A 15,843-nucleotide genomic window follows, 5' to 3' on the forward strand; every position below is an offset into this window, starting at 1 on the left:
TCAGGTGGAAGAGTCCAGAATTGTAAAAGTCTGACGCAGAAGCAGAACAGATAAGACTTGTTTCCATGCGGGTCCAAGCATCGGAGTTTAGCACTTAGATCATGCCAAACACAATCAGCATGTGAATAGTTAAGGCCCAATGTCGCCGGCCGGAAACTGGAGAAGAAATTTAAGCAGGAAAAAAGAAACCGTAAGCCCACTTGTCAACAGCTAACCCCTTCGCCTCTTGCGTGTTAATCCATCCATTGCGTTACAGGTAAGATCTAAAATGATGCCATTGCAGAAGGAAAAGGATTTCTTCCAAGATCAACGCTGTCGATTGGACATTCATTCTAGCGTAAGGGGACCAGCTTTTTGCATGTCTCATGTTCAAAAGGTCTGTATTGAAACCAATTAGGACAGTTCCAACTTTTTACAACTTGGTATTTGTTGTTTTGTCCTATGAACCCATATGAATTTCGATGTCATTGTTCCATCCATCCATCCATCAAGGCATGGGTTTTCTATAACGTATCAGGGCGCCTACGACAGATAGTCTCAAAATGCCATTCCACGAGCGAATTTGGACAAAACGCTAGTAAAGGATTTTGGTCTTCTGCATCCTGCAAGATACTCATACTAGTCTTGGAAGGAACTGATTATATACATGACAAACATTTTTTTTATAAATTAAAAAAATTAAAAAAAAAAGAGCGGGGCACAAAAGTCACTAAATAATACTACTACTACTATTAATAGTAGTCTTAGAAGATAAAAGTGGGTCGGGGCGGAAGGAGGATATATCTGAATTCCTCCAGCCGGTGCCGGTGGTCGTTTACGGTTATTACACCTCCTTCTCTTTCTCATCTTTAATTCCATCATCATCACCTTCCAGCTGCGGGACCACCTGCGAGGACACTCCCATCCATCATTAATCAATCCATCCATTAGTACTAGTAGTCACCCAATTAAGAAGAAGATGAGGGGATCAAGGACCATCTCATCTGATGATGGATGGCTGCTCTAATTATAAAAAAAGAAAAAAGAAAAAATCAGCAGTATTTTCCCACATGATTAGTGATGTAATTAAGTCTCAAAGATATCGGATGACAATAAATATCGCATCTACAATTATCATTTGATAAGCACGTTAGTTAGTTAGTCTTTCTTAAGATAAGATGAAAATTTTGAAATTATGGATCAGAACGCTTTTTTTGTACCATCCGCTTAATAATGATGAATTACTAGTTATTATTAGTACAATAACGCGACAGGTTACCAGCAGCTAGCTATAAAAGTAGCAGCGCAAACCTGATCATGTGAAGATAATCGTCTACTTTTCTTGTCTGTCCTTACACTGGATGAGTACTCCGCAGCATCTGTCACGTTTGATAGCAAAACCAACATGTTTTTTATATGTAAATCATATATAGTAGTAATTTCTCCAGAACCCAGAATAATAGAAAAGAGAGAGAGAGGAAAGATACATATTCTACAGTGAAAAAGCGAAGCAAAATATCTGGGAGGCATATTCGGTAGTTTGCAAATTACATATCATCGTTTTGATGAGGCAGGTGTTTTGTTTGGATGGCCAGTAAAACGTCACAATTCTAGCCAAACGGGGGGAATCAATAATACAATGCAGAAAGAAAGCGAGAGAAGCTGCAGCAGAAATACATGGTGGTTTTTCACAAGCCTCCCGATCATCTTACCCACCCACCAGTACCACTTACACTTTTCATCATATCATTATTGTAAATTATGACAACAATGTCCGACCATATTATGTGGGTCTACGCCGAACAGAACAGAACAGAAACTACATTCGAGTCTATCCTCCTTGGCAAGTAGTAGTTACTAGTTAGTAGTAGCGGCGATATTATACTACTGCTATACTATCAAACATATAAGAAAAACTGGGGAGTAATATAATTAATTACTATTATATTATTATACCTGAGGTAGAAATAGAATGCCTCCGTCGTCTATCCTTCCCCACATCTAGGGTGGAGTCAAAACAGTCAGGTAACGGGCGATCAAGGCGCAGGCTGTGACACTGACGACGGTTGCTGGCATTATTGTTGTGGTCAAACATGGCTCGGACGAAGGAAGCCTCAATCGAGTTCAAGAAACGTACGTGCCTCTCGTCTGTCCACCACCAACTCGGCGATCCTCCTCCACAACTACTACCGTTGTTCTTCCTAGTAGCAGTATTGCTATCATCCATATCCATCACAACTTCGCCGGAAAAGAAAAAAAAAAAAAAAAAGCTTTTTAGTTTTCGATGGACTTGGACTTGGACTTGGACTTGGCTGTGTTTCCCCCAGAAATTCCTGAAAAAACAGATGTGAATGTCCTAATCCGCAGCAGTAGTAGTATTATTATGTCCTTGTGTTGGGCGAGAGTTGGAGGGAAGTCATAAGTCTAGAAACATGATAACATGGGTATGGAGAGTCGTACGGGCTTTTATAGAGCAACCTGATGAAGCCAAGCTGGCATAATTTTTAGTCGACCAACGAACGAGAGACACTCTCTCTCACTGTTTCTGACTGCCACGTGCTCCCTTCCGCTCGCTCATCTCGCCTAAATCCTAATGCTGTTCCATTAAATATCCAAAAGTTGTTACTGTATCGCGTAATCAACAATGAATGAATGTGTTTGGATCGTAAATTATTTGAGATATTTTTACTATAGCACTCTTTATGATATGATGTATGTGAGATAAAAAAATAATTGAAAAGATTAAAAAGTGTATTGAAAATTGTAATGATGATGTAAGCAAATATATTTGGGTAAAAATTATCACCTTTTTTTTTCTTCTTCAATACGTCAAATTTTCTGATAAGTAGATTTTGCCGAAATATAAACAGTACTTTTATTTCATAGATCGTTTGACATATTTTTCCCTTTTTATCATTCTTTTTATGAAGGAACCTATATTTCGCTTCGCCATCGCAAAAAAAAAGAGATCGAAAATAGTAGCATGAATAAGCACATAATAATCATGTCAGGTATAATATACATTATCTAGAAATTTTTCTCTTGAAAGATCCACTATTAGAAAATTCTGAATTATTTTGATTTAGAGCTCAAATGGTTTTCAACGCCTTGTGCTGTGCCCCACAGCCGCCAGTCTTATACTATTTATTTATAATGAATGAAAAGGAGCAAGGATGTGGAGCTCACGACGGCTGGTGAGGGTATGGGAGCGAGGCGCATAGCATAGCGTACAGGAGAGCCGGTGAGCGAAAAATATCTCAAGGCCGGGGATTAAATTCTGGGTGGGGAAGGAGGAGATATTTTGGTGAGGTTATGTCGTTCAATATCATGGGAGAATCTTTTCTCAAGCACAGAGACCTGTGGGATTGAATTAAATTATGGACACTGCAAAGCTATAAAACAAAAAAATCTGATCACTTTTGTATATCTTCTTATTTGGACTGTCATCGTGGCTTTTGATTTTTTGTTCCGCGTTACCTATTTGACCACGTTTTCAATCCCAATTTACGCAACCGCCCTAACAACGCCCTATTCCTCTCCCCAAAACTGGAATACAATAAAGTTTATGCTCTGCGTGACATCAACATCAGTCTGCTGTTTCTGCGGACACGAAAGCGCATAAAGAACACAGTGATGAATGCTCCCTCCTACCCCATTCATTTCCTTCGGAATTTCTGATTTCATCTTTTACACATACCCTGCTCCAATATCTTTTTGTAAGTCGATTTCTTCCTCTCCTTTTTGGCTGAGAAATATTTATGTTTTGGACTCTATATTTTAATCAAGAAGCGTTTGTCTAATTATGGAGTATTAGCATTATTTATATAATCTTAAGGTGCATCAGATAAAACTGAAATTTGAATCCATTGAGTTATTAAATTATTAAGTCGTAAATCTGATACATTTAAGTGTGTATCACATCAAATGATGAATAAATAGTTTATCACTTATTTTTTGGAGCAAGTTTTGTTCAGATATTTAATTTTTCGGTATCAGACGCATCTAAACATATTAAGATCTGAATCCATTAAATTTAAGTGGTGAATTGAGTTATTAAATAAGGCCTTAATTCAAAATTATGAAATGTTGCAATTCGTTGTTTAACTAACCCCACGTTTGGTGCGGACGAAGGGTCTGGAAAATGGAAATAGATTGCCTGGAATCGTTGGTTATGGGCTTTAATATGCAGTAGTGAGCCGTAAATCTTGGTCGGGTCCGTGTCCATTTCAAAAGAAAACCCTATGACTGTCCGACTTCATAAATGCAGATCATTGTCATTGCCCATTGGATTGACTGTGGGCTTCAGATCTTTTGATCGGTATGGACACGCAATGACAGGGCCTCATCAGCTTCTCGAAACTAATTGCATTGCCGTGATGCCTTGTGAGACAATTTTTTTTTCTTTTTAATTCTTTTTCTAATAGGAATGAATGGAATTTCAAAAGCATGAAGAATGTAGGGAAATTATCAATCAAAACCTCTAAATTTCGGAATATCAACCTTAATTATTAGGCAAAATCCTCCCGACGGCTACGTGTTTTTGCATACACATGTATGTGCGTGTTAATTTCTTTTCTTGTTTTAATTGCGAAATATTTTTGCCAAAATTATTTATTTCACCAGGTGCTTAAAATTTTTTCCTTGTACACACTTGTTGCTCGCATCTCACAAGTAAATCTATCTAATTAAACTAGAAACAATTAAATAACAGATGACTTTCACGACAATGATGAATTTACTAGTCGGGCGTGCGAAGGAAGATTGGATGTCGTGAAAATTTGTCTCCTGCATGTCGCGAGCACAAGTTAAGGCCTAGTCACAAAACAAAATCAAAGCCTTTTTTTTTTAATTGGGTTGCTTAGTATTACCTAGTGCAAAACAAAACCAATTAGGATAAAAAAAAAATGAATCAGAACCTCACAGTGGTAATATGGTAATTGAACGATTAAGATGTAAACATATCTAATCAAGCCAAACATTTTTTGCATTTGGCTTGATGTTTTAATGGTATAACATGTTGTTGGAGGGTTTGTTTAGATCGAGATTATTTGGCAAATTTTATTTACTTACATCATCAACATATTTTTCAATCATTTTTTTATCTCATATATATCACATCAAAAATGTATTACAGTATTTTTTTTGTCAAAAATTATTCCAAATAATCTACTATCCAAACACACTCCTATTTTGATTATTAATTAATAAGAGATTGGGTGACTCTCTTTCTTGATTCATTGATGTTCAAAATTGAGTTTAAGTGGAATAAAGTTTAAAAGATAAACAAATTATATTTGGACTTAGACTGTATTTGATAATTCAATTCAGCACTTAAATTTAATAAATTCAGATCATAACTGTTCACGTTCGTTTAACAACAAAAAATTGAATATCTGAACTAATTAAGTGATACTAAATTTTCAAGACAAAATGTGCTCTAAAAAATAGATAATAAGCTATCTATTTTTGAATACCAGTTCACCATTGTTAGAATTTTAACAAAAAAAGTGTTGGGTCTTATAGGTTGAAACTCAGTTTAATTGTCTTGGGCAGGTTGGTTCAAAACTATACAAGGGAAAATAAGGAATTAGGAAAAAATTGAGGGTGAAACCCGAATCTCAAAGTCAATTAACGTGAATTTGAAGGAGTTGAGCTGAGTCGGGACAATGTGAGAGGTGTTCTGATTTCGCCCAACCCATTCAGGAATCGTCTGAGCGCCTCCATAGGCGCCATTGTCTAACGCAGAGATTTGTTCCCAAGTACCCAAAATCTCATCAATAAAAAGCCAGGATACTGACCAATCCAAATTAACTGTTAACGCCCGTCCTTAATTGCAACTTCCTCATCTAAACGGCCAACGCCCTTTCCTTTGAAATCTTCTACAGTTTGTCCTCGTTTATGGAATATTCTGGTGCTAGATTACTGCTTTGCTACTAGACGCAATTTCACTTGCATTTAGCCACCGTGCATAGAAAAGGTCAGAAATACAAAATCATATCATGCTTTATTTGTCATCCAGCAATCTCATTCTCCATGCCACACTTTGTCTTTCCCTCACGGTTTTTCTCTCCTTCCTCAAGATCCCTGCTTTTTTTCTCTATGGCCTCCACACCTATGTCCATCCAGATGATGTCGCTCCCCCTAACAGTAACTCTTCTCGTGGTGGAGGAGGTATCAGAGCTGCGATTCGGCGGCCAGGTACTTTCGACTCTGAACACAAACCCAGAAAAAAATCCAAAGATAAATTTGAGTTTGATGAGAATAAAGCTCAGATCTTTAGACTAAAGCTCAATGATGATCACTTACAAACAAGGGTTTATTATACCCAGTTTAGTAGTGCTTTTAATTCCAGTCTGGTTGCCATTTCTTGCTTGCTGCTTCACAGATTTTTAAGAGTATCAAAAGATTCTGGGATTTTAGAAAATGGGTCCGTGATCCCGATTTTGTTAGGAATTGTTGGGGTATGTAGATTGTTAATTTTGATTGCCAAGCTTTCATTTGAGCGATCAGCTTCTAAAAGGTCAGAGAGGCTGTTGAGTCTTGTATTTGGGGTTCTTGGGTTTTTCTGGGGCCTCGCGATTGTTTTGGAGATGGTTCCCGGATGGGGTCTTGATTTTGATTTTGAATCGTTGGACGGATTTGGGAAGTTCTTTATTGCTGTTCTAATGGGCTGCATTGTGGGTCTCGTTTACATCCCAGCTACGAGGAATGCTCGTGCCTTTTGGCTTGGAACTGATCAGATTCGTTCTAATTTGTCCATAATTTCCTGTGGATGGTTTGGAAGAATGCTTCTTTATGGCAATTACTTGTTAGTTGTATTCACTTCCACGCTTTGGGTTGGCCCGTTTACTGAACTCCTCGTCTGCGAGAAATCTGATGGAATCAAAGGGCTTCATTCCAATGGTAGGAACAGATATACTGAGGAGTTGATAGGTAGATTGGGCATGTTGCGATCAGATTTCTACAAGTTCAGGGTTTGGTGCATGTTCAGTTCTGGTATTTTGCAAATTTTGTCTTTGCGGCCAAATGTGCAGATGTTTTTAAATGAAGCGGTACTGTGTTGGTACCAGAGATTGCATGCCAGTAAGGTCCCTGACTTGGATTATAGCAGGGCAAAAGTTTTCTTGCACAACCATTACATGTTTCTTGTAGTTCTGCAGTTCTTTGCGCCTGGTGCGATTGCACTTCTCCTTCTTGGATTATCCCATATTGATGTTAACTTGCTGGCAGATTTCAAGTTGCCATGTAATCTACTGCCTTGCTCTGCTTTGGTCAAAGAAATGGCCTTGTTTCTGGCTTGGTGGATAACTTTTATTTGGGCTATATTTACGTCAGTGAGCCTTACTCTTTATAGGCGTGGTTTCCTGTTCGTTTCTTGACAATCCCTGCTCTTCATTGGTGTGCTTTGTTTCTGTTCCTTGAGGACAGAGTTGATTGTTTTCTGGTTTCATATGCAGCCATGTGATTGTTCGACTAAGGAGAGTTTGTGGCAACAAGTGTTATATGAAAACCACGGCCCTCTCATTCTGCGTTGACTAGTTACAATTTTCCAATGCGCATTAACATTTCTAACAGGTTTTATTCATAATCTTACTTATTTTTAGATTGAGGACAGCTTTGTAGAAACATGTATTGTATTAAAACCATGGCCTTGTCATTCTGCATTGATGAGTTGCAATTTTCTGGCAAGCTGTAACATTTTTCACAGGTTTTATTTGCAACATTCTTCATAATGCCAGTTTGTATTTTATTTCACTCCGCTTGGGTAATTCACTGAGGCAAGACATCTTTGACAATGCATAATTTTCTTAAATAATTTAGGATTGAAAATTCGCTTGCTTCTGATATTCTTCTTCATGTTAATGTTCAAGTGATAACTAATTATGGTTGATTTGGGGTTATGATCTCGGCATTGTGAGGGTAAATTTTTTATAGTCCTACTATGGTAATGCTTTAGCAAGCTAGAGGTTCTTGAATCTGATCCTTATCTGACTTACAGTAATATATTTATGTAATGTTTGTTAATGGCAACATGGGCTTAGAAGTAGGTTTTTCAACTGTTTTAGCTTTAAGAAGTTGACTGGTGAGTGGAAGAAACAATTATCCTTAGCTGTGTTGAAGTCATTAAAGGGAAATGTAGAGTGTTGGCCTTTGAAATGTAGAGCATTAACAGGTTAAAGTACCTCTTTTTTTTCTCTTCTTTTGGTTGCTGTTCTTATTGTTAAAGTTAATAGATGTTAATCACAGGTAAATATTTATATTTATCTTTATACCCATGTGCTGCACATGGAGTTAATGCTCTAATTGACTTTTACCCTCCAATAAGTCTCTTTCATGTTTACATAGCCATTCACAATGTTGAATAATCATGCTCAACTGTTCCCAAAGCTATTGATCCCAATTTCGTGCACAAGGTATAATCACATAATGCTGATTTCTTTGCTTCTTGGCCTTTTGGTACTTCTTGTGATATTGGGGATATAGTTACTGCATGTGTGTTCGGCCTTTAGTTTCCTACATGAAGTGGGATTAGTTAACTGCTTAAACCACAGCCTTAATGAACTTCTATTGTCCGTGAAAGTGGAGATTTTCTGAGTATTTGCCTTCTTTGCTTGCCTTGCCTCATTACTCCTATAAGGCTTCTGTTTTGCTTCTGGACAAGCTAAAATACTGCACCCGTTTCCACATTATTATTGCCTTCTAATAGCCAGGAACCCGCTGAATCGGACATATTGCATGATACAGAAACTGTTCCAGATATGGCGAGTTTCTACACTTAGTTTGGTTTTTAATTTTATTCAAAGCCACTCTTCAGTACTTTTCCTTCTACTGGATTATGAGAAGCCTTGGACTGAGGAAACAAGTAGAGGCATTGTGACTGGTGCCATAGGAGTTTCAGGAACAAGTTTGTGAATATTGGTGTTTCAATACGACTTGGAGTTCAGGATATGATTGGTATTGTCGCGCCACAGCGAATGACCACAAACTGGGGAGGTTTTCTGCAGTGCATGTCTGGCCTCTGTGCCACCATATCCTGTTATCCTTCCCAGTGGCAGACTTCTGTGTCAGAACAAAAAGATATCTCGGGTCTGGGTAGTTCTTCTCCCTGCTTGTAGGTGATTTAGATGGTAGTTCAGTTCATGTGATAAGCTTGGATACAGCATAGAGAAACTAGGAATGGGTGCAAATAGAGGGGATTCATTATTATGTTTTATGTTAATGACGTGTGTTCATAACCAGCCACCATCATGGAATGGGATAACCTTTCCTACTTGGACTATTTTTGTGTCTGGATTGGGGGACATAATTAGTCTCATGAAACGTTATCATAGTAAGGAAGCGCTAGAGTAATCTAGAAACTGAGCTGACGCTACGTGCAAAAATGATAGATGAAGTTGTCATGTATTTTCCTTATCTCTACGAGGAAATTGGATTTGCCAATTGTTGTTCCTCTACTTTTTGCTATGTTGAATACTGGTCTAAATTTTAGGGTTTTCTTTTTCTAGTTTCTGTACACTATCCGCTCATTAGTAATTTGAGGATGTCGTCTTGTGTGTTAATAATTGAACTGCAACACTCTGAACTTAAGCAATGTAATGGACTTTTTTTTTTCTCAATATTTTCTTTAGCATTCTGAAGGCTTGACTTGGAGTGCTAAATTGCCTTGTTTGGATTGCTTGTTTCCGTCGGAAAATATTAATTATTTGAAATAATTACTGTAGCATTTTTTGTGATGTGATGTATGTGAGATAAAAAGGTAGTTGGAAATATAAAAAGGTGGGTTGAAAAATGTGTCTATGATGCAAGCGAAATATTATTTGGGATAATTGAGGTATCCAAACAAATCCAATTTATCGTGATCACATTTCCCTATCACCTTTTTTTCTCGCATATATCAAATCGCTACAGTAATTTTTTAATGAAAAATGACGAAAAATGCAATCCAAACACAATTAATTTTCTGTTGTCTTCTCAACTCCAATTTTGTACTCTTTTTTTTTTTTGGTCAATCGTTATATCCCTATTCTTACTTTATCCTAATCTAACTACGGGGAGGTTCAACTGGACCTACGGACCAACGAGGACCAGCACCTATGAATTTTGTACTTTGAAACACGAGATTTTTGCACTGTAAAACATCTTTAACAGGGGAGATTTCCCGGCAGTCTAGCTAAATGCCAATCTGCGTGAAGCATGGAATGTGATGCTCTGTGTAGGCAAGTGATGTATCAGTCGTCCTGCTTGTGCCTGTGCACGGATGCACGATATGAAGAAGAATTGGAAGGGAAAGAGAGAGATGGGAAGCATCTTAGGCTTAGATTGGGGATAATTTCAGAAACCTCCCTTGAGGTTTGTGACAATATCACTTGATACCCCTAAATTTTGAGAAATCTTACCACCTCTTTTATTTTCAACTGTTGTAACATTATCAATCTATTTCAAAAATGTATTATTAAAAAACTCAAATTTGGAGAGAGAAAATGTTTTCATGCCAAAATTGCCCTTGTGTTATCCTATTTTCTTCCAAAAGTAAACATACATTACTAAAAGCCTGAAAATAAAGAGAAATAGTGTGAAAGCATAATTCTAATAGAATAAATTATATTAGTTGGTGTTTTGAAGGTACAAAATATTACTATTTTAGAGTATGTTTGAGGTGATTAAAGTCAAAAAAATTAATTTTGTACGTTATAAGGTGTTTTAGTTAATTTGAAGAGTTTTACAAATTTAAGAATTTTAAACTTTCTAAATTTTTTCATATGGCAATATTAGAAACAGACTCACTTGACGTGTTTTAAAAAATGTAAAAGTAAACTTTCTTTATTACAAAGTATTTTTTGAATGAATTTAGAATTTTATAAATTGTTTAAAATTTTTTAATGTTCTAACTTTTTGTCCAAAATTGACGACTTGAAAACAAGAGAGAGAGAAATTACTAACAACATGCTAAGATACTTATTCAAGGTATTTTCAACGCACAAATTTTATTTTTCTAATTATAATAGTTCTTCTTTTGCATTTCTTGATTGATGACTTTAAAAATTGCAAAAGATCTTTCAACCTCATTAATATGTTATAATTCTGAAGGATTTAAATTGGTTTGTTATGAAAATTAAAGGTCGACAAGAAAAGAGAAATTTTGGAATAGAAATATTTTATCTCTCCCAAAATGAGCTTTTAAATCATATTTTTTAGATGGATTGATAAAATTATAAAAAGTTAAAAATAAGGGGGTATGTGAGATTTCTCAACATTCATAAATATCATATGATATTGTCACAAACTTCAGGAGAAGCTTCTGAAATTACCGCTGTGGATTATGTATTTCGAGACACAACTTTTGGAAGGAAATTGAAGATATTCATTTGCTTTATTACTGTAGATACGTGGTGGATCAGTGGATGGACAGCTTCAAGTTGTAGACATAGCAAATATTTTGGATGGAGTTAGATTGGGGGTGAATGTCACGTAGCTCTTTGCCATATATCATCTCATCTCATCTCGTCTGTTATTACCATCTGAAAAGTCTGTCTGATTTGGGTGAATATGATTTTCCAGTTACTCTTTGTACTATCCTAACACCCCCATTATTATTACATATCATCTCATGATTCTCATCTCATCTGTTATGACCATCTGAAAAGTATGAAAAGTACGTCTCATATCGGAAAAGATGAAAGCAACTTATTATCAGTCAGTACTCAAGTTTTGACCAACACCCTGTCTCCTCTCCGCTCTCGTGGAAAGCGAATGTGTGATATGTATTGTAACTTTCTGCTTCCCATAGAATTTTTAAAAGAGTGAACGGCCAAAATGGTCATTTAACTATTCAAAATAGCACCTTTTAGCATCTAACTTTTTTTTATGGCAAAAAAGAGCACTAAACTCACATAAACGTGCCAACGGAGTTATTTTACCGATTTTTGGCGGTGAATCATCCGATTACAAGGCAATGTGGAGTGAAGGCATATTTTTAAGGGGGCAAAAATGTCCAACAAAATATGGCAAACCTATTTCTTGGGTTATTATTACTTTACTCCATTAACGTTCGGTATTACTATCAATTTTCCCTTTAACGCTATCTTTTAATCACTTTGCTCCCAAAACTAACGGTCAAACTTAACGGAATTTGTTAATTAAAGTAAAAAGACAAGTTTAGCCCTTAAAGTTATTATCATTTTATCCCCATAAATTATAGTCTCAATATCAATTTATCCAATAGAGTTATTTTTTAGGCAATTTATCCCACCATTAAACCAACTTAAAAAGTTAAAAAACTTTAAAAGAAAGTACTCTCCTCTTTGTATAATAAAAATAATAAAAAATTTAGAGTGGCTCTTCTCCTCTTTAGTATCAAGAAAAAAAATCAAAATATTAATTTATTTCTTTTTGACAATCTTATTAATATTAAACAAATAGAAAATTTGAAAGGGGGAGGGAGAGGGAGATAGAGAGAGAGAACTCAATTCTTTTTTTAGAAAATACAAATAAGAAAGAATTAAATACCTTTATTATTTTAAAATTATTTCACTTTACCACCAGATTTCAATCCTAATCCCAACAACCTTAAATTAATACGATAATATTAGACTTTTTTTTTCTTTGCAAAATCTAATTTTCTGTCTCCTTCTTTCCTATCTCTTTTTCTTTTCATAGTATTAATAAGTGTGAAAAAAAAATTTGAGAAATTTTTTTTATTTTTATATTTTTGGATCTCTTAAAGTGAAAAAAAAGAAGAATAATCATTCTAAATTTTATTTTTAATTATATATATAAGGGTAAATATATTTTAAAAAATTTGACCATAATAATTAGATTAACGATGAAGTAAAATGTCAAAAAAAAATATTAGGAATTAAATCGATTATATCACTATAATTTAAATGAATAAAGTAATAATAACAGTGTAGTAATATTATAGAATAAAAGGGTATTTTTGTTCAAAATTTCTTAACATGTTAAGTTGAATTACCTATGGAGGTAAAGTGAACTAAAAGATAACGTTAGAGAGTAAACTGTTAGTAATTATGTAGTTTAAGGGGGTAAAGTGATAATAACCCCTATTTCTTCCTCGCAAGCCGGCGCGTTTAATTTCCATTTCCATTTCTGTTTCCTAGTTTTGAGAAAGAAAACAAGAACTTGCTGCTAAAATCTTTTCTTTTCATTCATTCTTTCTTTTTCTTTCTATCTCTATTAGGACTAGTAGGACTAGAATGAGAGGGAAAAAAAGTTTCTTTTTTTCTTTCTTTGCTTTCTTTCTTTCTTTGAGGACGGTCTGGGGGGAGAATGGCCCAGCAGACGAAATCTGCAATCTTTTGTTGAGTTTGATGAGGATCTGCTTCTTCAATGGAGTCACCTAATAACCTCCACATTTTAGTTTATCTGGTCTGACTTAATTATTGTTAGTATTGTTATTGGGTTTTGTTGTTTCTATTGTTTCTTTTGCTTTTTCCCCTTTTCTGGGTCTTGTTAGTGCCGGCCTGAATTTCCCATGATTCTGAGATTTTGAGGTTGGTACTTGAGAGAAGAAAGCAGTAATGGTTCTACTAATTCAATGATTCAATCCTAGAGGGCTGCTTGAACGGTGGTTCCGGGATGTGGGTTTGAGGTAAACTCTATATCTTTTTCTTTTTTTTTTTAACCACTACTATTTGGGAATTGGGATTTCTTAATATTTGACCAAGATCCTTCTCAAAAATCAACGCCGTTGGCCTCAACTTCCGGTTCCTAGACTTTCTTGACCTCTTCAAGATGACAAGAAAGAAGTAGTCCTTCTGCCGAATGATCAAGGCAAAATTCACTTTCCCTTTGACGGGGGTCTTCCGGCGTTCCTTAAGCAGGGAACCGTGGTGGACGAGAAAAATGGAGCTTTGGTTGGGAGAGATTCCGATCTTCTGGCTGATCATCTTCTGGAATGTCTTGAATTCCAACATTGGTTGGACACGAATGTCTCCAATGTTGATTTCCCGCTCTCCATCGTAGAATATCACCAGAAACGCCGATCCAAGAATTGAGTGGGGAACTAGAAATTTTCTGGGCAAAGATTTAGTTGTTTCTGGCAGTGTTAGGACAAATAAAGATATTCTAAATTGGTCAATGGAAGAAGGAATCAATGAACTTGTAGATCTAAGGACAAGGCTTGCGAGGAAGAAACAGATTTGTCATTTTTTTTGGACATTTTTACCCCCTTAAAAACATTCCTTCACTCCACATTCCCTTGTAACCTAATGATTCACCACTAAAAATGGGTAAATTAACTCCTCCAGCGCATTTTTGTGAGTTTAGTGGCCTTTTTAGTCACAAAAAAAGTTTGATGACTAAAGAATATGCCATTTTGAATAGTTGAGTGACTATTTCGGCCGTTCACTCTTTTTAAAATTAACATTTATTCACGTTTGATCCATCACTCTTTTATGAAGTTAGTTTTAGCTTTTAATAATGATTATGCCAGATTGTTGCTGCAATTTTGCTGAGAATATTTACTGGGCAAAATTTTCGGTGGTTGTTTATACATTCTTTGGAATTAGTACAGACATAATCAAGTGTGAATACTTGGAATCAATCTTCACATCTCCTCCTCCACTTGTACTTTAAATGTAAATAATTACAAAAACAACGTCATATAACAGAAATAGATTCCCAATATTTTTCTTCTTCTTATTGGAAAAAAAAAGATTTCATTTCTCGCATGAATTCTACTGAAAACAAAAGAGAATTTTTTATCAAAGTGGAACTTGAGAAAGTGCATATGGATTAGCTTTTCTTATTTTCTACGTATCTTTCTATATATAAGCCATGAGAAGGGGATTTGGCATTAAAATTTTGTGTCATATTTTGATTTTAGCCTCATAAAAGTAGGGATTTACTAAAGATAATTATTCAAATTTATTATTTTCTAGTTACCTCCACTTCCAATAACTTCTATTTTTTTGCTTGTCTGTAAAAAAAAAAAATAAAAATCATAACCTCTTTTTCTTTTGGAACAAAAAATAAAACCTAATATCTTCCCTTGGCCTAAAAAAAAGAACTTAATTTTTTCTCAATTTACACACTCATAGGGTGTGCTTTTCCCAATGATACATATAATAGACGTGCTAGAAATTTATAAGCATCTAATGTCCGTTTGTGGAAATCTATCTCGACCAGATACAGGCCAAAACAACATGGACCATGGCGTTATTGTCAAAATCGAATTAGTGGCATCTAATCAAACTGATACTGCATCAGTTTGTTAAATGTCATTATTTGGTTCTTAAGTCTGTTTAAGGACGTTTATAGCTTACCAATTTAACATGGCCCAATTAGTAATAACTCAGGTAAGAGAAAACCCGCCCTTTTGAAAGAGAATTTGTCTGCCAACTTTTTCAACAACGTACCAGCTCCAAAATTATGCACCTTTTACTCTTTGACAAATTGATTGTACTTATTATAATTGATTTCTTTTTAGCCAAATTACTGGTTTTGTCGTGGCACTTGAGTTCTTGTGTGCTAAGAGTTGGATCAAATTTCGCTAAAAGAAATTTGTCAGCCAAATTACTGGTTTGGATAGAGTATTATTTAAAATAATTATTGTAGCATTTTTATGGTGTGATATATGTAAGATAAAAAGTGATTGAAAATATAAAAAGTAGTATTGAAAAATGTGTTTATGATACAAACCAAATATTATTTAGCAAATTTGAACTATCAAAATTATTAATTATTTTTTTTCCAATAGGTTAACACATGGGTTTCTTCAAAATCAATCCATCAAGAGACACAATTGTGTTTGGATTGCTGAATTATCCTAAATAATATTTCATTTACATTATAAACACATTTTTCAATCTATTTTTTTATATTTATAAATACTTTTTTATCTCA

The 15,843-nt window shown here is 35.2% G+C and overlaps 2 protein-coding genes across 2 annotated transcripts; one reads left to right on the forward strand and one right to left on the reverse strand.

Moving 5' to 3' along the window:
* Window positions 1-619: 619 nt before the first annotated feature.
* LOC113730090 (uncharacterized) lies at window positions 620-2,431 on the reverse strand. The gene is made up of 3 exons (XM_027254549.2): window positions 1,936-2,431; window positions 1,291-1,358; window positions 620-886 (listed from the first exon to the last, which is right to left on the reverse strand). Exons 1-3 carry the CDS (start codon window positions 2,210-2,212, stop codon window positions 824-826), a joined length of 408 nt encoding a protein of 135 aa, XP_027110350.1. The 5' UTR covers window positions 2,213-2,431; the 3' UTR covers window positions 620-823.
* Window positions 2,432-5,978: 3,547 nt separating this feature from the next.
* Window positions 5,979-7,358, forward strand: LOC113733419 (uncharacterized). The gene has a single exon (XM_027259788.1). The coding sequence runs from the start codon at window positions 5,979-5,981 to the stop codon at window positions 7,356-7,358; it is 1,380 nt and encodes a 459-aa protein (XP_027115589.1).
* The last annotated feature ends 8,485 nt before the right edge of the window (window positions 7,359-15,843 follow it).

The sequence above is a fragment of the Coffea arabica genome, chromosome 2e (assembly GCF_036785885.1).
Source record: "Coffea arabica cultivar ET-39 chromosome 2e, Coffea Arabica ET-39 HiFi, whole genome shotgun sequence".
Lineage (NCBI taxonomy): Eukaryota > Viridiplantae > Streptophyta > Magnoliopsida > Gentianales > Rubiaceae > Coffea > Coffea arabica.